The sequence below is a fragment of the Peromyscus maniculatus genome, chromosome X, assembly GCF_049852395.1.
Source record: "Peromyscus maniculatus bairdii isolate BWxNUB_F1_BW_parent chromosome X, HU_Pman_BW_mat_3.1, whole genome shotgun sequence".
NCBI lineage: Eukaryota > Metazoa > Chordata > Mammalia > Rodentia > Cricetidae > Peromyscus > Peromyscus maniculatus.
In genome coordinates, this window is record NC_134875.1 from 84,905,383 (window position 1) to 84,930,814 (window position 25,432).

The window sequence follows — 25,432 nt, forward strand, 5'->3', positions numbered from 1 at the left end:
TCCCTGGACTATCTAGTCTCAGGTTCATTGTCTCCTAAGCAGTGTCAGGTATGGTTTCCATCATGGAGTGGGCCTTAAGTCAAATCAGACATTGGTTTGTTACTCCCACAAGTTTGTACCATTTCTTTAGCATATCTTACAGGTAGGACACCATTGTAGATCAGAAGTTTTGTGGCTGGGTTGGTGTTTACGTTTCTCTTTTGGTAACCTGCAGAGTACCTTCCCATACCAAAGACACTAGGACATAGAAGTGAAGGTTTTATGTAGGTTCCAGCTCAACCTCTCCATGTTCAATGAGTTGTGTAGGTGCTGTCTTCAGTTTGTGTGTGAGGCCTTGTCTTCAGTTTGTGGAGAGCAACATATAGTCCTGGCAACAACCTGGATGTGTAGGGATTCATATGGGACCCCTTTGGCAAACAACTCAACTGGATGTACCCCAATACCAGGACTTGAAGCTTTATTTGGTGACAAGAGATATCCAGTTGGGGCTCTGTCTCCCCCATTATTTGGTAATTTCATTTAGGTGAACTTCATATATGTATATATTTTAGGAAGCTTCTACTGTGTTATGTTTCCATACAACACTTCAAATGGTCCTTAAATTCACCTTTTCTTAACATATTTTATCAATCAAATAGAAGAGAACTCAATATAAAGAACATGAGGCACTTTAAGAAATATTCTCTATCTCCAGGAGATGCATCCTTGAAATATGTATGGGTGTGATGCTGAGATATCTGGAAATTTCTTCAAAATAATGTAGGAGAAGAAGTAGTTTCAGATTTATAGTGGGATAAGATAGATAAGATATTGAAGCTGACTGGTAGGCATATGGGAGCTAAACATAACTTGTCTTTAACATTGAGACATGTTTGAAATTATCAGCAATAAAATTGTTTTTTAAGGGTCAGAGGGTCAAAAATTCAGAACTAAACTTTAATCGCTGCTGTATTGTAAAAGTCCTTTGATGACTGGGAGTATTTGTATTTATCTTTGTCTCCCTGGGACCTAGCTTAACATCAGGTACATAATTGCCACTCAGTGTATTGAAATGTCTGAATATCAGGGTTTTATAAGCTTTTTTGACTTAAAGTATTCCATAATTCATATAACTCTGACATACTCTCAAACCTCACCTGTTAATTCTGACTTGGAAATGGATAAGGGAGGAAGATCTTGTGTGAATTATTGATAAATTTTAGAACATTAAAATATACTTCTATTGCTTTAAAATACATATAGTTATGCAGAACATTCAGTGGTTTCTTTTCAGATACAGTTTAGCACTTAATATAATGAAAAATTATACTAAAAATAACCCTGTTCACCATAGTCTCAAAAAAACCCCAAATAAACCTTATCAAGCAAATAAAATATCTCTACAATGGAAATTTTAAAACCCTGAAGAAGATACTAGAAAAATAAAAAGAACTACCATGTTCATTGATTGACAGAATTAATATTATGAACATGGCTATACTATCAAAGGGATCTACAAATTCAGTATAATCACCATCAAAATTCCAGTGACATTTTTCACAGAAATAGAAAAAGACATTCTAAATTTGACTTGTTGAAAAATTTCAGTACCTAATTCAATGATACATGCCAAGAGAAATAAATTATTTCACTTTACTTCTGGCTTACCTTAGGCAATGGTGACTTAAATTCTCTAAGCTTTTTTTCCTCATTTATAAGAGTCTTAAAAAGCTGGACTGAACAATTTTTTTCTCTGTTCTAAATTTCCTTTAGCTTTGTATTCATAATACCGGCCTAAGCACTAACCATTTATGAGCTAGATTATTTAAAAGCAATTTTCTCTTAAATAATGTATCCCTGTTCGTATGCTCATTCTTATTTGTGTTATTTATCTGCATTCATGGACCTTGGTTCTATGTGTCCACCAAATTAACTAGTGAAGGAGTCAGCTTTAGCTCAGCTGAAACTTAAACTAAGAGAAGTTGACTATAAGATTTCACTACATGAATTTGTAAATTCTTTTAAAGTTCATCCCTGCAAGGAGATTACAAAGTTAAGACCAGTCTGAGTTACTACACAGGGAGTTGAAGCCAGCATGAGCAACATAGAGACCCTGTCTTAATGAAAAAGGAGAAGGAGGAGAAAGAAGAGGAGGCAGGGATGATTCATTACTGAAAAGCTGTTACTTTTCTTCAAAGTTAGTCTTTGTTAAATAATAGTCCACTACTTCCTGATAAGGTCAGGCTTATTATGGACAATTTATCACAAAATTCCTTAGTTGAGATTGCCAGTACTCCAGTATCCATCCTTTGTTTAATCAAAATGATTTTTTTCTATTAAATTTTCTTATTTTATTTTTTTTACTTTGAGAATTCATACATGCATTTGTGTTTTCATCAAATCTACCTCCTTTTCTTCCCCTCCAGTCCCTCCCCAACCCCCACTTTTCCTTACCAACATCATGTGCCCCCCCCTTTTTTTTTATAAATTTGCTTTTTGTTATTTGAGGATTTTATACATGAGTACACTGTATTTACATCCTTTCCACCCTCTTCCTCCTTCTAACTCCTCCTGTGTCCACATCCACACCTCCACACCATGTCAAATTCATGACCTTTTTAGTCATGTGGATGGTGTGTGTGTGTGTGTGTGTGTGTGTGTGTGTGTGTGTGTGTGTGTGTATGTATGTATGTATGTATGTATGTGTAAAATTTAGAGTCCAACTTATGTTGCCCCTATTTGTATGTATTTGGATCTGAACATTTAGGATTGGGGTCTTATGTCTGAAAGAAAGAAATAGCCCTGGTTTCTTTTTCCTAAGCAGCCATTGACTGCCTGTAGCTCATCATCTAGGGGGTAGAGGCTTGGGGGCTTGTGAAACTTCCTCTATCCATGTTGATGTGTAAATTGGTGTTGTTTTTATAGGTCTTATACATGCAACCATGTTGTTGAGTGTTCGTGGGAATTACATCCCTTCCCTGCCCAGAAAAAATATTAATTAATTAATTAATATACAGCTGTCATTCGAGTCCTTAGGTTCTTACAGTCTTTCTGCCCAGTGTTCCACAATTTTCCCTGAGACTTAGATGTAGGGTTATAATAGAGATGTCCCATTTAGGGCTGGGTACCCAAAGTTACCATTTTCTCTGCCTTTTTTTTAACCAGTTATAGATCTCTCTAATAGTCTCCATCTGCTTAAAAAAAAAAAAGAGCTTCTTTGATGAGATGTGAGAAATGCACTTATCTTAGGTTGTAAGGATGGGTATTTAGAAGCCAGTTGGAAACTATTATTTATTTAGTAATGTGGTAGTACTGAGTTCCCCTTTATGACTTGTATTAGTTACTTTTCTCTTGCTGTGACAAAATACTATGATTAAGGCAACTTATAGAAAGAAAGGTTTATTTGCAGCTTATAGTTGCCAGAGGGATGAGAGTCTATCATCATCATCATGGGAAGTGTAGCAGCAGGCATGGTGTGTGAGCAACAAGCTGAGGGCTCACATCTTTTTATTTTAATTTTTGTGTTTTTTATTGAAACACACATATTCACATAAGATGTTCTGATGACATTTTCCCCCTCTTCCAACTACTATTACATCCTACCCACCCTCTACCCAACCAAATCCATGCCCTCTCTTTAAGAAACAAATAACAACCAAAAAAGGAGAAACTCACAGAAAAAAAAAAACACAAAATTGGACACCAAAATGTACAGGCAAAAGACCAATAAGACAAAAAAAAAAATGCCTCCTCAAAACTAAGAAAGATGAACTGAAAATAGCAAGTGGCTTTTGAAACGTCAGAGCCTGCCCCTGGTGATGTACTTCCTCTAGCAAGGCCACATCTAAACCTCTCCTAAACAGTAACACCAACCGGGGAGGAATTATTCAAATGCCTGAGGATGGAGGCAAGATCTTATTCAAATCATGACTAACCTCTCTAGCTATGGGTTCTTGGCTAGATTTATAGTACCAGAAATGAGTTCCCTCTAATTGAGGGGGGTTTAGGTTCAATTACACAGTTGTTTGTTGCCTCAAGATCCAAGTACAGACCCTGTTGGCTAGGGCTAGGCAAGCCAGCCCTGAGGGCATGAGAGGTGAGAGTGGGAGAGCTGGCCTTGCCTCCCTCATCTGCCACATGGTGGGAAAAATGCCTCTCTCCCACCTCTCATGGCCTGTGGCAGTTGGGAGGCCAGCCTGAGGTCATGAGAGTGAGAGAGCTGGTCCTGCTCCTCACCTGGGCAACACCATAGAGCTGACCCTGTTGGTAGGGACTCTGGTGAGCTGGCCCTGAGAGTCTGAGAGCAGGAGAGCTGGCCCCACCCCTTGTTGCTTGCTGCATTTGGTGAGCTGGGGTGGGGCTGAGGATGGGGTGTAGTGCTAGAGAGCTCTCCCTGGTGGTGAGGATGAGGGAGAGAGAGCTAGTGGGCTGACCAACACAGCTACTACCCATGCCTAGAACCAGGGTTATGAGTTGGCCCACCCCAACTTCCACCCCATCTGTGATCTGCTGGAGCACCTGAAGGGGCTGGTCCTACAGATCCAAATCTGCAGAATCTCCATGACACAGGGCAACAACAGGAAGTCCAAGAGAAGTTCCAGTGAGGGCCCAGCAGAAGCCAGAGGACCAGCAGAACTGGGACCAATGACTCATTGCAGTAAACACTTGAAAGTAAAGATGTATGGACTAAAGGGTACACTGACTCACTGTGTCACACTGCAGCTTCCATGATGAGATTTTTTCTTTCCTTTTATATTTTATTTTATTCCATTTTGGACAGAGGTTGCAGGGGCAGAGGATAGATATGAATGGATGGGGGAATGAATGGGATCATGATGCATGATGTGAAATCCACAAAGAATCAATTAAAAAGTAAAAAAAAAAAGATACAAATACCACCGTTGTACCATTGGGAATCTCTTGTTGATCTCATTGTGCTTATCAGGCTTTATAGCTGGGTAGGACTGTTGATGATTTTTTTCTTGGTAGTTTGCAGAAGCAACTTCCAACACTATTAGAGCTAGCCCTCAGTCAGCTAGCTTCCCTGTCAGTACCAGTTTGATTTCTTCAATTCCTGTGGTCCAAAATGTGGTGTCTTCATCAGTAGGGTCTTATGTTCATGTTTTGACAGGCAACCAAGAGCAATGGATAATAGCCTATATTGTTTGAGGGGTGGGTCTGTTGGACCCCTTGACCAACAATTTAAAGGAAAGTATCCCCTTTCTGGCACTGGGGATTTTGTTAAATAATTGTTGGCTCTCATGGGAGCATTATTTTGTACATAGAGGCAACTACATTAAAACTGAGTAATTTTAAGTAAGCTTATAAAATACTAGGTTTCCCTATGGCTTTTTTCAAACATCATTTATCCTTCTTCCCCCTTCCCACTCTATGTTTAACCCTCCAGTCAAGCCCCACCCCCACTTTTAGAACCCTCTTCATAGCACCCGTGTCCTACTGCCACCTTTCTAGAGTGTCTTCTCCCACTTCCCCCAGTGGTCTCTTTCTACTTTCCTGTCTTTTATAGTTAAACACTCAGACCTAAAGGTTCATATCTGGATCTCACAATAAGAAAGAGAGAGCATGTGACATTTGTATTTCTGTGTCTGAGTCACCTCACTCAATTTATTATCCATCTCTATCCATTTACCTGAAAATTTCATTTCTCTTTACAGCTGAATAGAATCCCATTGTATATAGTCCCACATTTCATTATCCATTCATCAGTTGATGAATATCTAGGCCGTTTCCATTTCCTGGCTATTGTGAACAAAGCATCAATAAGTGTGGATGAGCAAGTATCTCTGTAGTAGGCTATAGAATCTTTTGGGAATATGCTCGGTAGTGGTGTATTTGAACAATAGTAAATCTATTTCTAGATTTGGAAGAAACACCACCCTGATTTCCAGTGACTTCACCAGTTTGTACTTTGAAAGCCTTTAAGAGTAGTTTATGACAGTATGAAATTATTTTAATTATTGATAATGGAATGAAATCTAAGCTATTTGAGAGACTAGAATTTTAGGAAGATCTTTCTATGCATTGGAAATGTTGAGAGAGGGGAGAGAGGAGAAGAAGAGTGGGGTGGATAAAGTAACTTAGCAGTAGTTGATTCATCTACACACCATGGAAACAAGGGAAGTAGAGACCATGGCAACAATAAAGGATACGGGGACCATGGCAACAGTAGGGGATATAGCCTGATGACAAAGATTTCAAAGTGGTGGTTTTTAGGGAAGAAAGAGGGAGAATAACATGAAAATAGTACTGAAAAACGCAGGCACATATTCCGTCTCCAGGATAGAAGGGCAGTGTAAGTAAATTTCTTGTTACTTGAGAAGTTTCCCATGTAAGCAATATCCTTGGATAAACCCTACATTTCCATTGTAGAAACAACAAGGAGGAAACTTTCAGAGAAGAGGTCTCTCATAGAGGAGACCTTTCTGATAATGGACTAAAGTTAAAAGTGTAGGATGGAAGGGTCGGAAGAGCTGGGAGAAATGAGAAAAGGATACAAAAGGGGATATACAGAGCCTTTGGGGGATTAGAGTACCAGAAATGAGGGAATTCAACAATTTGGGTTTCCTTTGGCTACTGCTGTAAAAAAATGAGGATAAAGCAAGGCTGTGATTGTGGATAGGAATCTATGAGTTTCTTTTTTTAATTGAAAATAGATTGTTTTCATGTAATTTATTCTGATTACCATTTCCTCTCCCCCTAGTTCTCCCAGTTTCTCCCCACCTCCACTCCCATCCCATTTCACACAATTTTTGACTCTCATTAGAATGCAGACATCTGAGGAATAGTAATACAATGCAATAAGATAAAACAAAAACAAACAAATTGGAATAGGACAAAACAAACAGAATAAAAGAGCCCAAGAAAAACATGTGAGTTTCTGAGGATAAAATGAACCTGTTTTCTTTTTGTCAGTGAGTTATAGCTTCATTCTACAGTGTTAGGCAACCCTTCTGAGAAAAAAAAATGAACATATTTCTTTGTAATGGGCAGGAATATAGACAACCTGCTGCAAGCATATCTTTCTTTAAGATGTAATTTAACATAACTGTTTGTTCCTTGTAGAATGGACAACAATTTGTGGCAGGCAAAGCTTTGGAATATTTATCTCAACTTTCAGAAGACCCAGAAGAAGTACTTGGAGCTTTAAAGTAAGTTGTTCTTCTGACTCTTAATTTGTAAACTCTGCCAAAACAGTGCTGATGGTGTGAAAGCCTTTAAGTAAAAGCCAATAACAAAGATGTGCAGTTCAAAAAACAAAAGCAAAAGTTAGTGGTTGAACCTCCTCTTCCCCTTCTTCCTTTTAGAAAGGAAAATTATTTGTTAAAAGGGCTCTTTCACATGCAATACGGAGAGTCAGATTTGAACATGATGATACTTTTGTTGTGATTGTGAAAAAAAGAAACCCAAAGGACACTATATTTGTTCTACTGCTAGTCAGCTTTACTTCGGGCCATATTTCTAATGGGAAATCGAGTGATAGAATTATTACTGTCAGAAGTTGGGATACCAGCATGCATTCAGTCAAGTAAATATCTAAAACCATTCAGGACACATAGCATTTCTTTTTCTTAAATTAATTTATTTTTTTTCCAGTGTTGGGAATAGAACCTAGGCTTCATCCATGCTAGGCAACCAACAACTCCAGCCACACATCTGTTCTTGAGACAGGGTCTCACTATGTAGATCTGGCTAGCTTGGAACTGGTCTTGAATGTGCTGCTTCTGTCTCCTGATTACAGTCATGCACTACCACACCTGGCCCTCTGGCCCCATCATTTCCATTTTATTTTATTATTTTATTTCATAACCAGTATCTTATTGTATATCTCAGACTAACCTTAACCTCAAAACTCTCCTGCCTCAGCTTCCCAAGTGCTGAGATTACAGGAGTGTACCAGTGTACCAGGCTCAGATAGTTTTTCATTAAAAAACATTTTCAGGTTTGAATTTATCAACTACTTCATCATGTCATTTTGTAGTAATGCTTCCAGATCCCTTCAAAGATTAGTGATTCTTCTGAGACCCCCCTAAACCAATAAGTTTCTTACAGAAAAAAATAGCAAGAGTTATACACCATACTTGATGTTTCTGTACTGATATGAATTTGGAACTGTTTAATATCTTATTAAAAATAATTTTGTTTTAAAATTATTTTATTCAATTTCACATCCAAAAATCATAATATTTATGTTTTTATTGCAACCTTTAAAACAGTACAAAGATCTACAAATAAGATTAATTTTCCTTTCTTTTTTCATTTCTGCATTCTGGGATAATCAAAGTTAATAAGTCGGTATAATTACTTTGACATATTTCTTCCTAAGACTCTCTCTCATTTGCTCTTACTTTATCTCTCATTCTCTCCCTCCCTCTCTTTTCCCTGTGTATAGTGCTGGGGATAGGACCCAGGGCTTCTATCATAGTTTACTTCTACTGCTGTGATGAAACACCATGACCAAAAGCTACTTGAGGAGGAAAGGGTTTGTTGGACTTTTGTACATCCCAATCACAGTCCATCATTGAGGGAAGTCAGCAGGATCTGAAGGTAGGGACTGGGAGGCAGGAGCTGGTGCAGAGGCCATGGAGGAGTGCTGCTTACTGGCATGCTCATCATGACTTGCTCAGCCTGCTTTCTTATAGAACCCAGGACCACTTGCCCAGGGATTGGCACCACCCACAGTGGGCTGGGCACTCCCACTTAAATCACAAATTAAGAAAATGCCTATAGGCCAATATACAGTGATATTTTCTTTGTACTAAAATGTGATTTGTATGTTAATAAATAAAGTTGCCTGGGGGTCAGAGCTATTAGAGCCATAGCAAAAGCTGGGTGGTGGTGGTACATGCCTTTAATCCCAGTACTTGGTAGGCAGGACTAGGTAGATCTCTGTGTGTTCAAGGATACAGCCAGCATTGGAGACACACGCCTTTAATCTCAGTACCAACCATAGAAGACCTGGAGGTCTGTACAGACAGGCAGTGATGAGGCAGTCATGTGGTTGGGTTTATAATCAATGAGAAGGCAGAACAGAAAGTCTATATAAAGACAAAAACACAGGAAGTAGGTCTCTTAGCTGAAGAGGCTAGCTGCAGCAGACAGGTAAGGCTCTTAGCTCTGATCTCTTGGCTTTCTTCTTTGCATTGGTTCTGCGTTTCTTATTTAATAAGACGGTTGGTTACATCTACACCAATATGATGGAGGCATTTTCTCAGTTGAGATTCCATCTTCCAGATCATCTTAGCTTGTATCAAATTGAGGGTAAAAATAGCACAGCCTCACACATATTAGGCAAGCACTCTACCACTAAGCTGCATCCCTTACACTTGAAAATAATCTTCTGTATTGCTTTTTTTTTAAACAGGTGTCTGGTTCGAATTATTCTTCCACAAGTTTCTCATATGCCAGAATCTGAAAATAAGTAAGTTATTTCATGAGAAATGATGTATTTACCATTAAAAAAATTTAGAGTATATTTAAATGAAAACCTTATATTGAAAGATCTATTGTGTAGTGGATGAAATTAATATATATTTTTAGCCAGTCTTCCTGGATTCATAGTCTATGTGGTTATTTATGAGATAGATATATAGCTTAGATAAGTTTCTTATTTATATCCTTCAGTCTTCCCATCTGTAAAATGGAAATACCAATGTATGCCTCATAGAGTTACTGTAATTACTCAGTGAATTAATACATTTAAAAAGTTAAAAATGCAATCCCCAGGGAAATAGTAAATATATAAGAGTACTTGGCAGTTTATAATCCCTCACATTTTGCATATGACCTGATTGTGTTATTGTATCTGTTCCCATTTAACAGTAGTCTCAATGGAAATTCATAAAGATTCTGGTTCTCAGCTTGGACTATAGAAACGCATTTCTCCTTACAGTTTCCATGGTATAAGATGTCAACAACTGGGGCTGGAGAGATGGCTTAATGGTTAAGAGCATTGTCTGCTCTTCCAAAGAATCCGTCTTCAATTCCCAGCACCCACATGGCAGCTTATAACTGTCTGTAACTCCAGTTCCAGGGGACCCAACGCTTTCACAGACATATGCAGGCAAAATATGAATGCACAAAAATAAAAATAAGTAAAAGATATCAAGAGCTTAACAATTCATGGAAGAATTTTGTCGCCAATTTTTCTTTCATAAAATTCACTACTTCCCAATGAGTTGAGAGAAAATTTGGTTCAAGTTCTTGATTAAATATGGATTTCAGAAAATAGCACCCATCTCTTCATTCTATGCTTAGGCAGGAGCTCTGTAATAGACTATCTACTGCATGTTCTGTGTTTATTGTTTACAACTGGTGGCACTATATTATTTCAAATAAATTTTGGGAGAAATATCGATCACTGAGATAAGTTGGAATTGTAACTTGTTTTGTCATAACACACAATTTGCCCAGGCATACAATGTAATATTCACATTTTCTTAACAGGCTTTATCAATCAAACAGAAGATAACTCAGTCTAAAGAATATGAGGCACTTAGAACTTTGCATATTGACTACATTTTGACTTTAACTTCTAGTCAGCATGATAGTGGTAATGTGGTTATATTGTTTTAAGAAATATTCTCTGTCTCCAGAAGATGCATCCTTGAAATATGTATGGGTGTGATGCTGTGATATTTGGAAATTTCTTCAAAATAATGTGGGAGAAATAGTTGCAGATTTATAGTGGGATAAGATGGATAAGTTAATAATTGTTGAAGCTGGGTGGTAGGCATATGGGAAGAAAACATTTTTTAATATTGGGGACATGTTTGAAATTATCAACAATAAAATTGTTTTTTAAGGGCTGGAAAGTCAGGAAATTCAAAACTAAACTTTAATAGCTGCCATATTTTAAGAGTGCCTTGACTCTGGGAGTATTTGTATTTATCTTTATATCTCTGTGACCTAGCTTAGCATCAGGCAAATAATTGCCACTCAGTGTATTTAAATGTCTGAATATAAGCGTCTTATAGTTTCTGTTGCTGTGATAAAACACCAAGACCAACCCAACTTACAGAAGAAAGTGTTTATTTAGGGCTTAAGATTCCAAAGGGTCATGGTGGCAGGGTAGATTTAGCAGGCAGTGAGCGCAGCAGCTGAGAGCTGACATCTTACCACAGATAGGAAGCACAGAATGTACACACAATGATGTGAGTCTTTTGAAACCAGAACTCTCCCCCAGTGTCATACTTCCTTCTGGAAGACCACACCCCCCAATCCTTCCCAAACAGCCACCAACTGGGACCAAGTATTCAAATGCCCAGGATTTATGGGTGGCACTTCATTCAAATTACCACAATTACTGTTTTATAAGCTCTTCAGTACAGGACTTAAAAGTGCTTCACAATCCATTCATATAACTGTAGCACACAGTCAAATCTCACCTGTTAATTCTAATTTGGAAGTGAGTAAAGGAGGATAATGTATATTATATTATTATATTGTCTAGAATAATACTAACAAGTTGTAGAACATTAAAATATATATTATTGCTTCCAAATGTGTATAGTAATACAGAACATCTAGAACATCATTTTTCCGGTAGAGGTCAGCATTTGATATAAATTCAACTAACTAGTAAAGAAATTTTAAAACACCTAATTCAATGAGAATTTCCAAGAGAACTGAATTTTAGTGTGCTGTCTCACTCTTTCTGTTTACCTTAATTAGTGAGAACATAATTTCTCTACGTTATATTTTCTCCTCTGTAAAACATAAAAACTGGACTATAGACTTTTAAGTTATTTTCTGTTTTAAGATTTCTATGGTTTTTAGATTAACAGTATGTCCTAGTTAGGGTTTCAGTTGCTGAGATGAAAAACCATGACCAAAAGCAAGTTGGGGAGCAAGTTGTTTATTCAGCTTACACTTTCATATTACTGTTCATCACTGAAGGAAGTCAGGACAGGAACTCAAACTCTGCAGGATCCTAGAGGCAGGAGCTGATGCAGAGGCCATGGAGGGAAGCTGCTTACTGACTTGCTTCCCATAGCTTGCTCATCCTGCTTTCTTATAGAACCCAGGACTACCAGCCCAGGGATGGCAACTTGCAATGGATTGAGCCCTCCCCTATCAATCACTAATTCAGAAAAGGCCTTACAACCGGATCTTATGGAGGCATTTTCTCAATTGAGGTTCCCTCCTTTCAAATAACTCTAGCTTGTGTAAAGTTGACATAAAACTATCCCGCACACAGTATCTGTTTAAATTGTGTGCTTAGTTATGTAAAACAGTTTGTCTTTTATGTATATATGTTTTTGTGTCCTGGATGTTATTTGTGGTATATTTTTGCATGCATGGACCTTGTCTGGGTTGTTATATATAGCCGCTGAATTACATTAGTGAAGTTAACTTTAGCTTAGCTTAAATTCAAATGGATAAAGGTTTTCTATAAAGACACTATACATAAACTTGTAAGACTTAAGATTTGTCCCCAAGAAATCACAAGTATTAAGTAATACTACTTCCTGACATGGGCAGGGTTTTGTGAGCATGAGTGTGTGTGCGTGTGTGCGTGCGTGTGTGTGTGTGTGTGTGTGTGTGTGTGTGTGTGTGTGTGTGTAAAACAATCATAATCAAAGAGGAAGAGGCTATCACCTTGAGAGTTGGGGGTGCCATAGAAGGTATTGGAAGGATGATGGTACTTGGGAGGGACCGGAGGGAAGAAAAGGAAGGAGGAAATATGATGTAATTCTGTTTCAATTAAGAATGTATTTAAGGAAAATAAACATAAGGGGGAAAAGCAATAACTGACCAGATATGGTATTTAAACTTTAATCCCAATACCCCAGAGGCAGAGGCATATAGATGTCTGTGAATTCAAGGCTAGCCATGCTGTATCATACCAGAATGTTTTCACTTCTCTTAAAAACCCTCTCTCCTCTACCTATTAATTCCTCCCACCCTTGTCAGCTGCTTGCTACCTTCATAGTTTTGTCTTGCATGGTGTCATGTAGATGCAATCATGCAGTATAGATTTTTTCACCTTGGCCTTTTTTTACATAATAAGCATTTACCATTCCTCCATGTTGTTTTATGCCTGATAGCTTGTATCATTTCAGCACTGAATGAACCACATCATGTTTTTCCATTCACCCGTTAAAGGGCATCTTGATTGCTTCCATATTTGAAAATGTATTAGTTGTTTTAAAAGGTATTATAAGCATCTGTATGCAGGACTTTGTGTAATATTAAGTTTTTAGCTTCTTTAGTCAATACTTAGTAGCCATTTCTGTGTTAAGTAATAGGTAGTGAGTGATGTCTTTTGTTTTACTTCATATTTTCTTTTCTTTTCTCTCTCTCTCTTTTATTTTTCCAAGACAGGGTTTCTCTGTGTAGCCCTAGCTATCCTGGAACTCACTCTGTAGACCAGGCTGGCCTCGAACTCACAGAGATCCTCCTGCCTCTGCCTCCCGAGTGCTGGGATTAAAGGTGTGTGCCATTATGTTGGGTTTCTTCACATTTTCTTAATGACACATCTTAAGGAGTATCTCTTTTTTAATGTGTCATAGTCTCAGATTTTAGGACTTTAATTTTATTACATTTATTTATTTTTTTAGAGGGCACTTGTATTGAAGTCAGAATAACTTGGAAGAGGCAGTTCTCCCTTTCCAGCCTGTGGGTCCTGGGGATTGATCTCAGGTTGTCAGGCTTGGTGACAAGTGCCTTTACCCACAGAGCCACTTTGCTGTCCCAAGACAATATCATCACACATTCTTAGCTTCTTTAAGGTGTTGATGTAATATTTGATTTCCCTTATTACATACCTCATTTTATTGCCTTACTTTTGTCTACTAGTTCTCCTTTTCTTTTTTTTTTAATTTATTTATTTTACATCCTGGCCGCAGTTTCCCCTCCCTCCTCTCCTCCCAGCGCCCCCCTTCTGTTCCTCCTCCATTTCTGTTTAGGAAAGGGCAGGCCTCCTATGGATATCAACAAAGCATGGCATACCAAGTTGTAGAAGACTAAGCACCTCCCCTGTAGCAGCTAGCTGTTCTATGATCTTGAAGCACTGCCCCTAGAGAGATGTAGCAGGTAACTGCCCTAACTACTTACCCAATGGGACATGGATCGGAACTACCCTTAAGACCTGAGACACAAGTAGGCTAGCTCTCTTGGCTCCCTCATGGGTCTTGGATGCTGGGACAGTCTCCAGATGGAAGAACAGCCTGAGCCTGTGCCTTACTTTTTCCAGGACCCTGTGACAATTCCTCTCTTCTGTCTTGTGAGTTTTCCTTTCCTAATAATTCCCTTTGCCCTTTAAGCAGACTCCGTATATTTCTCACTTTACCTCCCCATGTATTAAGGCTAGGCAAGGTGGCCCAGTATGAGGAGCAGGGTCCCAAAAGCCAGTAAAAGAGTTGGAGACAGCCCCTGTTACCATAGTTGGAAGTCCCACAAGAGGACCAAGCTGCATTGTAGCACAAATTTTAAAAGGTCTTATTAATAAAAACAAACCCAGAGCCAGGTATTGGGGTGAACGCTGAAAGATCAGAGAAACAGAACAAGCCAGCCAACCTCACCTCACCAATTCCTCAGCTGATTCTGTTTCCTCAGACTGAAAGCCTCTGTGTCCTCATCCAAATGGATCTCAGCTGAACTACTACTAAAAGCCTAAAAGCTTAACCAGCTCTAGTTCCTAGTCCTCATGCCTTATATAACTTTGTGCTTCCTGCCATCACTTCCTGAGATTAAAGGTGTGTGTCACCATGCCTGGCTGTTTCCAGTGTGGCTTTGAACTCACAGAGATCCAGATGGATCTCTGCCTCCGTAATGTTAGGTTTAAAGGTATGCGTGCCACCATTTTCTGGCCTCCATGTCAATCTAGTGGTTGTTCTGTTCTCTGACCCCAGATAAGTTTATTAGGGTGCACAATATATTGGGGGACATAATATCACCACACTGCATAACTGTAACATATATGCAGAGAGCCTAGGTCAGTCTCATGTAGGCTCCCTGGTTTTTGGTTCAGACTCTATGAACCCTTATGAGCCCAAGTTAGTTGACTCTGTGAATTGTCTTGTGGTGTCCTTCACCCCTCTGTCTCCTACAATCTTTTCTTCCTCTCTTCAGCAGGATTCTCAGATGATATGGTAGTATGCATAAGCAACCCCACATAGTCTACCTGGAACTCCTACAGCTGATAAACATATTTAGTCAAGTGGCTGGATACAAGGTTAACTCAAAAACTTAGTAGCCCTCCTACATAAAAATGATAAATGGGCTGAGAAAGAAATCAGAGAATCAATAGCCTCAAATAATATAAAATATTTTGGTGTAATTCTAACCAACTGACTGAAAGATGTGATAGCAAGAGCTCCTTTTCTTTTTAATCAAAAAGTTCTGCTTTTTAGAAGGACCATTAGATTTAGCCACTCTGCTGAACCAGAATTCAGAGAGCAATACTCATCTAGTAAATGCTTCAACTCTCATTTGTAGAGGACATGGTTACATGGAAACAGAGTGAGGAGGCCATCTTTTTATTAACCTGTATTATCTCTACATATTAATAAGTTTTATTGTGACATTTACATCATGTCTACCCCTCCCTTCTACTTTTTCCTTCCTGTTTGTCCCCGCCCCACAGCCCCTTTTTCAATCCCTATTATTTCCTCTTCTACTCTGATGTCATTTTTTTTTCAATTTGTATATTTAAGAGAAAATGTATGATACTTATCTTTTTCATGTTTGGCTTATTTTAGTTAATATGATGCCATTCAGTTTTATCTATTTTTTCATTAATGAGATAATTTCATCTTCTTTATGGATGATTAATACTTCATTATATATGTATATATATTTTTATTTATTTATCAATTTATCTGCTGATGAATGTCCAGGCTGATTCCATATTTTGGCTCTTGTGACTGGTGCAGGCATTAATATGAGTGTTCAGATATTTCTTTGTGTGCTAGTTTCATTTCTTTCAGATACCCAGAATTGGTATACCTGGATCACACAGTAGTTCTATTTTTAATGTTTAAAAGAATTTTTTTACTGTTTTAGAAAATGGCTGGGATCATTTGTATTCCTACTAACAATGTGTAGGTGTTGAGTTTTTCTCTATACTCTTGGCAGTACTTGTTGTTTTTGAGTTTTCATTTTGTTTTTATAATAACCATTCTAGCTGGAGTAAGATGTAACCTGAGTGTAACTGTAATTTGTATTTCTGTGATGGCTTAATAATACTATACATCTTTCTTATATATATTGGCCATTTGTACTTACTCATTTGGAACATGTCTTTTCAGTTCATTTGGCAATTTAAATAAGTCTATTATTAACTCTTTCAGTGTTACTTTAAAAAAATTCCTTATATGGTGGATGGTGGTGGCGCACGCCTTTAATCCCAGCATTTGGGAGGCAGAGGCAGGTGAATCTCTGTGAGTTCGAGGCCAGCCTGGTCTACAAAGTGAGTTCCAGGACAGGCTCCAAAAGCTACGCAGAGAAACCCTGTCTTCTGGATCTTCATCCTTTACTCGATGATTAGCTAATAGATTTTTCTCCTATTCTGTAGGCTATTTTTTTCACTAGATTATTTCCTTGGTTATGCAGAAGCTTTTTAATTGAACATAATTTCATTTATGAATTCTTGATTTTGTTTTATGAGCTACTAAAGTCCTATCAGATAAATCATGCCTATATCAATATTTTAAGTGTTTGCCCTGTTTTCTTGAAATACTTTCAAGTTTCACATTAAAGCCTTTGATCATTTTGACTTGATTTTTATACAGGTTAAGAGGCAGTGCTCTACTTTTAATTTTTTATATGTTGATATCCAGTTTCCTCACCACCATTTATTAAAAGGCTACTGTTCTCCAATGCATATTTTTGAGACAGGGTCTCACTGTGTAGCCCAGAGTGGCTATGAAACTTACTTTTCTTCGCTTTTCTAAGTAACACTGATGAAAAGCTTTGTACAAACACTTCTGATTATTTCCTTAAACTGGATTCTATCCTGGATCAAAGATTATATACAAAAGGGGTTTATTTGTTTGATTGTTTGAGACAGGATCTTACCAATTTTGTCTCTTTTTTGAGGCACAAATAAAATTTATTTTAGCGTTCAGTCAAGGCACTTAACCATATGAAACAAGGGCTTATACCATATAGTCTTTTGGCACCTTTGTGGGAAATCTGGCTGAAGATGAATGTATTTATTTCTGGGTTCTCTATTCTATTCCATTCATCTTTGGGTCTATGTTTTATGCCAGTATCATGTTGTTTTTATTACTATTACTCAGTAGTGTATTTTAAAGTCAGATATTGCCATATTGTTCTTTTTAGTCAAGAATTGCCTTTGAATTTTCAAGTTCTTTTATGGTTCCACGTGAATTTTAGGATTTTTTTTCTGTATCTGTTGTGAGTATCATTGATGTTTAGATGGGGATTTCATTAAATCTCTAGACCAATCTCATTAGGCAATACAATTGCATTGACCTCAATTTTGTCAGATGAAATGAAAACACAACTTTCCCCATGAGGACCTTAGGAACTTTATCATAAAAACTATAAAATAGCTGGGCATGGTGGCATATGCCTTTAATCCCCACAGTTGGGAACCAGAGATAGGCAGATCTATGTAAATTTGAGGCCAGCCTGGTCTACATAGCAAGTTCCAGGACAGCTAGAACTACAAAGAGAGACCCTATATTTTTTTTTAAAAAATAACAAAACCCTGTAAAATACAGATATAATTTCCTGCTTAGAGATAATCCTGTTTTCAGCACTTGTAGTTGCAGACCTGATCCTACAGCTACTTCAATAGATCAGAAACAGAAAATTGAGGTGATATGGAGATTAAAAAACCAGATAGTCTTCATATGAGTATTTGATCCCTTGGGAAGAATTGTATTTCTACCAACGTCCTTTCCAGCCTCTTTTTCCCATTTCACTAGAAAGCAAAAGAGTTTATCTATTGGGGATACTACCTTAGTGTCTCCCCATATCTTGCACACTTATCAAGATTTGCAAGCCAGCCTATATCCCACTCAGTATTTATTTCATCTCATCAATCTTATATTTTTAAGTTTAGCTTCCATTAGCATATCATCAACAGGGTTTGGTTTCATTGGTAGGTTTTCTTTTTATGGTACTAGGGATGAGAGCATTTTCCAGTCAGACAATATCTATTCTTATAAATCATTTAGATAAAAGATATACAACTTTTTTATATAAAGTCTGAACCTCACATTTGAGGCAGGTGCCCTACCACTAAACCATATCCCCAGCCCTATCCCCCACTGTTTTAAATAACCATTCTTTAAATTGCCTGTTCTGCTTCTCTATTACTCAGAGGAAGTCATCTCTTTGGTCATTGTTAGTTGGTAAGGATTGTAAAATGTGATTTTTTTTTAATCTGAAGAAATGTGACTCAGCAGGTCACACCAACACAATATATTCTGTTCCAGTTATTTTATACCATGGTGAGCATTTTTATACACCACTAGGCAAGCAAAGTTCAGTTTAGAGTTTCTGTCTATTCCCATTGACACCCCTCCCCCCGGGACTATCAGCATTAATCCAACTGCTAGCTGTTCTCAGGGCCATCTTAAACTGTTGTCTCTTCTTAGAAAACAGAACAATTGTTGGCATTTTGTGCCTTGGAGGGTATAAAAAGGTTGTATCAACACCCAGCCTCTCTCTGCATTGATTACCCTGATTGTCCACTCACTTCATCATGCCAGGTGGCCAACTCAAGGGAGCACACAGGAATATCTACTTGTTAGTTCCAATCACCTTCTAAATCTAGCAGGTGGTTCTTCTGATAAACAGCAACATGTCCTACTTTAACATACCCCTCAAATCCCCATAGTGATTTTTCTATAGGGATGTCCCTCATAAATACATCCTTTTGGAGACCAATTTTCTGTTACCTTTCTGTCTGATTATATGGCCAGGCCATTAGTCCCTGCCCATGAGTCAGTACCCAAACACAGGGTGTTTTACCAGGGTTCCATTCTTCTGTTACTGCTGGGAAAACAGTATGTATGTACTCTGTTGAACTGGTTTGCTTTACTTTTTAATAGAGGGCTTTCCTTCCAAATCTTGGAACTGCCTTCTACGTATTAAAAGAGTCATTTCTGGTCAGTTGAGAGCTGCTTATTGGACAATGTCAAATTAATTATTGTCTAATATTTCCTTATGCAGTTCCATAGTCAGTCCTTGGAGAAAAGAAGCTTTTCCTCAAGTGTATATCCTCTTTGCATGCTCCAGGTAGCTTGACCGTGTGTGTGTGTGTGTGTGTGTGTGTGTGTGTGTGTGTGTGTGTGTGATTAAAAAACACTTCCATTTTATAATGGAACTCTCCTAGCACTACCCACCCCATTAGAATGTTTTTCCAACATCACCTGAGACATTGTGGATATCTCAGTTTTAGAGAAGATTTTATGTATTTCAGTTATAGGGTAGCTTCCATTAATTTCCAATAGCAAGCTTATATATGCCTTCATATGGCCCATTTTGCCCATCCAACTAACAATACTTCATTTGTAGATTTACATGTCTTTTGTTTTATAATAGTATGTGGTAATATATTATGTACCCTAATAAACTTGCCTGAGGATCAGAGGACAGAGCCAGACACTATATTAGACACAGAGGTCAGGCAGTGGTGGCACACACCTTTAATCCTGGCACTTGAGATCTCATGCCTTTGCTTGGGAAGCACACATGCCTTTAATCCCAGGAAGTAATATGGCAGGGCAGAGAAAGGTATATAAGGTGTGAGGAAACAGGAACTCACTCTCTTTAGGCTGAAGAATTCGTAGAGGTAAGAACTAGTGGCTGGTTGTTCTGCTTCTCTGATCTTTCAGGTTTTACCCTGATATATGGCTCTGGGTTTTTGGTTAAAAGACCATCTAAGATTCAAATAATAGTAAGTAAATAAATATTCCCCAGTCAGATTACAATGTTCAAACTTACCCTCAATCAGGTAAAAGAGAAATAACTATGTCATGAAAAGCCTATCAGAATATACCAGGCCTCCTCTAAACTTTCACCTTCATTCCATTACTTTTTACATTTCTAAGATTAGCTTCCATTAGCATATTATCAACAGGTTTTGGTTCCATTGATGTATTTTTATTTTATGGTACTAGGAAGGGAGGCATTTCCCAGTCAGACAGTATCCACTTTCATGAAGCATTTAGATAAAGGATATATAACTTGTTTATACAAAGCCTGCTTAAACATTCCAGTTTTCATCCAAATTTCTGCCCTAATCTATCAACATTTATACTGCTGTACTTTCCCAATGTAATTGTAGGTCCTGTTAGGACTTCAACAGCAGGCTTTGGTGCCACCATGCATAAGGCTCCTATACTAAGAAGTTCTTTTTTTTTTTTTTTTTTTTGGTTTTTTGAGACAGGGTTTCTCTGTGTAGCTTTATGCCTTTCCTGGAACTCACTTGGTAGCCCAGGCTGGCCTTGAACTCACAGAGATCCGCCTGGCTCTGCCTCCCAAGTGCTGGGATTAAAGGCGTGTGCCACCACCGCCCAGCCTACTAAGAAGTTCTATAAAAATTTCTTCTCCATACCTAATTTTGCCTACTTACATGCAAGAAGCCTTGGCTCCCAAGTAAAGGGTATCAGTAAGGGATTATGGCTTCTTTCTCAATCTCTAACATGATTAATCTGCTGGAATATTATCTCACATGACTTAAGATGAGAAATTTTTGAATTTTATAATTTTCTACCTTCTGCCTTATTAAACTTCCTCAAAGTGGGATAAATAGAAGAGATTTGTTTAGAGCCCTTTAATGTTGTGGAACCAGTAGAGACTCTCTTTGGTCTTACCTATATACCTGTAGTTCAACATTCAAAGCCAGAGACACTATCATTAAGTTAGACACGTTCAGAATCTTCTGGAGGATTTTCAGAAAACTGATTATACTAATCTACAAAATGAAACATTTACTTCATATTATACTACCTACTACCTATTTTAAGTACTTTATTGGTTTTCTGTACTTTATTGGTCACCCAATGGTCCTCTGCAATGTTGGAGCATCTATCTTCAGCCTACAGGCCTAGAGTATCTGGCAGACTTTTCTGTGAAGCAGGAAAATTGAATGACTGTCCCACCTTGTTTTGGCAAAGTTTGTCAGTCTCTTTCCTCTGTGTCCTACAGAATGTCTAGCAGACTCTTCCATGAAGCAGGAACCCTGAATGACCATCCCACCTTGTTTTGACAAAGTTCAGCAGTCATTATCCTGTGGGTCCTGCATGTCTAGTTTATACAGCATACCGTCAAGCAATCAAGGCAAAAGCATTTTCTTGCCCAAATGGATAACTTTGCCACAATGAAAGTAAACTTCTATGGAGTTTCTTCAATGCCCATCATCCTTTTATGAAGTAAATTGGTGCTTCCAGGAGCAGATGTGTCTCATTATCATGAAAAGCCCTATATTAAAACATTTTAAATACCATATTCTATAGTTATTTGAAGTGTTTGAAAACTATTTATCTATCTAAAATATATCTCTGTATGATCTTGAAAACATGCCTAATGTGATAAGTCTGATCACCATAGATTAACTACTAACCTCATTTCTACATTGCATTTTAAAAATGAGCTGCGTAAGCACAATACCCCAAACAAGAGTAGAAACATATATTCAGTGTAACAATAACTTTAATAATAACTATAATAATAATAATAATAATAATAATAATAATAAACTATGTTCCCCTAAATGATAGCAAATATCCATAACCCACCAAATAACCAACAGCCTCCCATACTCTTCTTGGGAAGGTGGGTGTTGTGTTCTCCAGACTGCTTTCTGTTGTCTGTGAGTGAAGGCATCTTTAGGAGTCCCTGAGAAAATTTGAGATAATGGCCAAGTCCTGGGAAGACCAGCTATAACCTTTGTTGATGTATATCACCTGTCAATATTCAGGAGGTCTCCCTTGATCAAATCTGATCCATATTATTCCTGAAGGAATCCACAGCCTCTCATCTCCTGTGGGAACTGTGGGAGTCTGTCAGAGTCCAGCTCTGACCTGTCAAAGGGTTCTTGGGATGAGGAGAGAGGAATGAGGAAGTATTAGATAGAAAGAAGGAGATGATAAAAAAGACAGAAACAGTATAGTTTTGAGTGGGCCCTGGGTCAATACCAGTCACCTCGAGATTTATTCTAATGGGCTTTTTATACACTGCCAAGGGAAGAGGCAAAAGACCTCCCCCTTTCAATATCAAAGCACAATATACAGCCAAGTGTAGACCCTTCAAAACACCTGGTAACCACACCTTTGGCCAATTCACCTTATTATACAGCTCTGCTGGGTAAAGCAAGTTCAGATTCTCTGACCTTGAGTAAGGTCTTACTAGGGAGCCTCTGTGGGCCCCCACAGGGAAAAAAAGCAAAAACCCTTCTCCAAAACATTTTTAACTTCCATTTGACAAATGCATTTTTGACTTCTTTTTTAAAGTTAAGATAGCCCTAAAGTATCTAGGTTGGTTCAGTTTTGCAGTCCTGTCCACAAATCCATGTCTGCCAGCAATTATTTGCTCATCAGCATTCAAAAAATTCAATGTCAACACAATAATATATAGGATCCAGACTCCCTGTGTGTTTACCATCTTACATGGCTTTTCTTTTATAATACTTTTATTGTCTCTTTAAAGACTTTATTTTTTTAACTATTTCTTTCTATGACTGTCTATACCCATACTCTTTCTTTCTTAAGCCTAAGCAAATTGTAAAACACACTGGAACCTGTTGAGAGGTTTTTTTCCCCCAAATATGGACCTCTTTTACTGCTTATCTCTAGTCTTTTATGACCTGCACGAACAAACTTTAAACTAATAAGCTACACCTGGATTCTCCACAAGGCTCTTAAGTGGCTCTGCCTCCTTCTAGGTTTGTGAGAGCCAAGCTTAAAGCTCAAGGCCAGGTCGGAGGTTCTTCTGACCAGGAACTGCATTCACCTCTCCTAGAGCTCTAGAATGCTGATGCTGTGTGCTGTGGCAGGCATTTGTACTTAGTTTTTTTGTTCTTACCTAATGTATTGGCTACTCAAGGGCTCACCAGCAGGCAGAAATTCTTAAAAGGGAGACATATCTTTTTTTTAAAACCAGCTTTCTCAGGCTCTACATGGAAATTTGAGAGCCTCACATTGGTACACCAAAATGCATATACTATTGTATCTAAAAAGTAGTGAATGTATTCAAGGTCATATATGTTCTCTTCTATGTTATTGTCTGTGAATTTTATACTTTTGTGACTTACATTTAGGTCCATGATCTATTTTCAGCTAATTATTATTAAAAAAGAAGAAAGGTCTGTATACATTAAATACTTTGTACTTAGATGTCCCATTGTTTCACAACTGTTTAAAAGAATACTTTTGCTCCTTTGTCAAAGATCAGTTGACTAAATTTATAAGGGCCTACTTCAAATCTCCCCACTTGCTTGATAAGAAATGAGGACTACACGTATCTGTGGATATAGGGACAAGTATTTAGAACATAGTTAGAGGTTATGCTGATTTAGTAGAGTGTTGGTTGTAGGTTGTCCTCCAAGATCCATGACTTCACTAGCCCTGGATATTTGGCTAAGTTCCTAGTGCCAGGAATGATTTCTCTCTTGTTAAGTGGAAAGTCCACTTAGAGAGCTTTTGATTACCACCAGGGTATGGATGACACTACTGCCATGCTGGTTGTTTGTTGTAGTTCGTTGTCCTCAGTAATGAATAGGTCTGTTGGTTGTTTCCCTCCTTAGGAAACTTGCATGGTACCTTCTGGGAGTCCTCAGGGAGGAGGCATTCAGATCAGTTCCAGCTCAGGAGCCTCTAGGTCCCATGTCTGAAGTACATCCTGTCTTTATCAATTGGGATTTATCTTCCACCTTTCGGGGGTAAACAAGGGCAATATCAATAGCTTGTAATATTTTGGGAGTCTCTTGAACAACAGCCCTGATCAACAACTCAAAACAACTCATGCCTAGTATTGTTTTTTTTTTTTTGCCATATGGTATTTGGCTCTTGGAGGGAATATTGTCAGACCAGATAAGAAAATTTCATTTAAACTATATATATAGTTTCATATAATGTTTATATATAATATATAGTTTAAATGAATATATAGGTATATAATGCATATATACCAAGTTATATATATATGTGTGTGTTGGTATATAATACACTGACTTATGTGTATTATAGGTTTTTTTAAGGTAGTTAATAGTATAATTCATTATGACTTTTTCAGACATTCTTACTGTTATTTTCCCCTTCCTCTTTCCTTCTGTATTTATTTCCCTGCCCCTCTCTAGAGGCCTCTCCATTCCTGCCCCACCCTATCAGATCACTTGTATACTATTATTCCTCTCTCTATTGCTTCACCACCCCAGCCATGGTCCCTTTTTACTTTCCTGATTTCTGAAGTTACTCCAGTATATGTACTCACATCTTAAGATTTGGAGCTAGGAGCCTCTGATGACAGAGAATATACAACGTTTTTCTTTCTGAGTCTGGGTTACCTCACTCGATATAATCTTTTCTAGCTCTATCCATTTACCTACAAAGTTCTTGATTTCATTTTTGTTTACAGCTGAATAGTATTCCATAGTGTATATGTACCACATTTTCATTATCCATTCATTGGTTTAAGGACCTTGATAGTGTTTCTTTTTCCAGGTTTTTATATAGAGAGCAGCAATGAACATAACTGAGCAAGTATCTGTGGAGTAGGCTGTTGAGTCCTTTAGGCATATGCCAAGGAGTGGTATAACTGGGTCACATGGTAGATTTATTCTTATCTTTTTGAGAATTCTCCACACTGATTGGATTCCAGAGTGGCGGCACTAGTTTACAATCTCACAACAGTGAATGAGGGTTTCCTTTTTCCTACACTCCTCCAGAAATTTTTGTTAGTTTTTGTTGTTGTTGTTGTTGTTGTTGATCTTTGCCATTCTGACTGGGGTGAGATCAAATTTCAAAGTTGTTTTCATTTGCATTTCCCTAATTGCTATGGACCATGAACATTTTTTGAGATATTTCTTAGCCACTTTTTTTCTTCTTTTGAGAACTCTCTCTGTTCAGGTCTCAGGCTCGTTTTTTTTTTTTTGTTTGTTTGTTTTGTTTTGTTTTTGATCATTGAAAATTCATATAATACATTCTGATCATAGTTTCCCCTTCTCATCTCCTCCAAGATCCTCCCCACCTCCCCACCCACCCAGCTCCATACCTTCTTTCTCTCTTGTTTGAAAACACACAAATAAAAAAAAACCAGAATACAAAAAATCACAAGAAACACACACTCACATACACTACAAAACCCATAAAACACAAAATCTCAAACCATAATATACAAGCAAAAGACCAGTAAGGTAAAAAAAAAAACAAAAAACAAAAAAACCCACAAAGCAATATGAGGCAAGAAACTACAATACCATTGATTTCATTTTGTGTTGACATCTACTACTGGG

At 37.8% G+C, this 25,432-nt stretch overlaps 1 protein-coding gene across 2 annotated transcripts in view; it reads left to right on the plus strand.

Moving 5' to 3' along the window:
- The window catches only part of Tex11 (testis expressed 11), a 289,769-nt gene that overhangs the window by 175,764 nt on the left and 88,573 nt on the right, over positions 1 to 25,432 (plus strand). For both annotated transcript variants that reach the window (XM_076561730.1, XM_076561732.1), the window contains exons 18-19: positions 7,063 to 7,148; positions 9,362 to 9,418. In XM_076561730.1, coding sequence (XP_076417845.1) covers positions 7,063 to 7,148; positions 9,362 to 9,418 — 143 coding nt within the window. The remainder of the gene's footprint in view (positions 1 to 7,062; positions 7,149 to 9,361; positions 9,419 to 25,432) is intronic.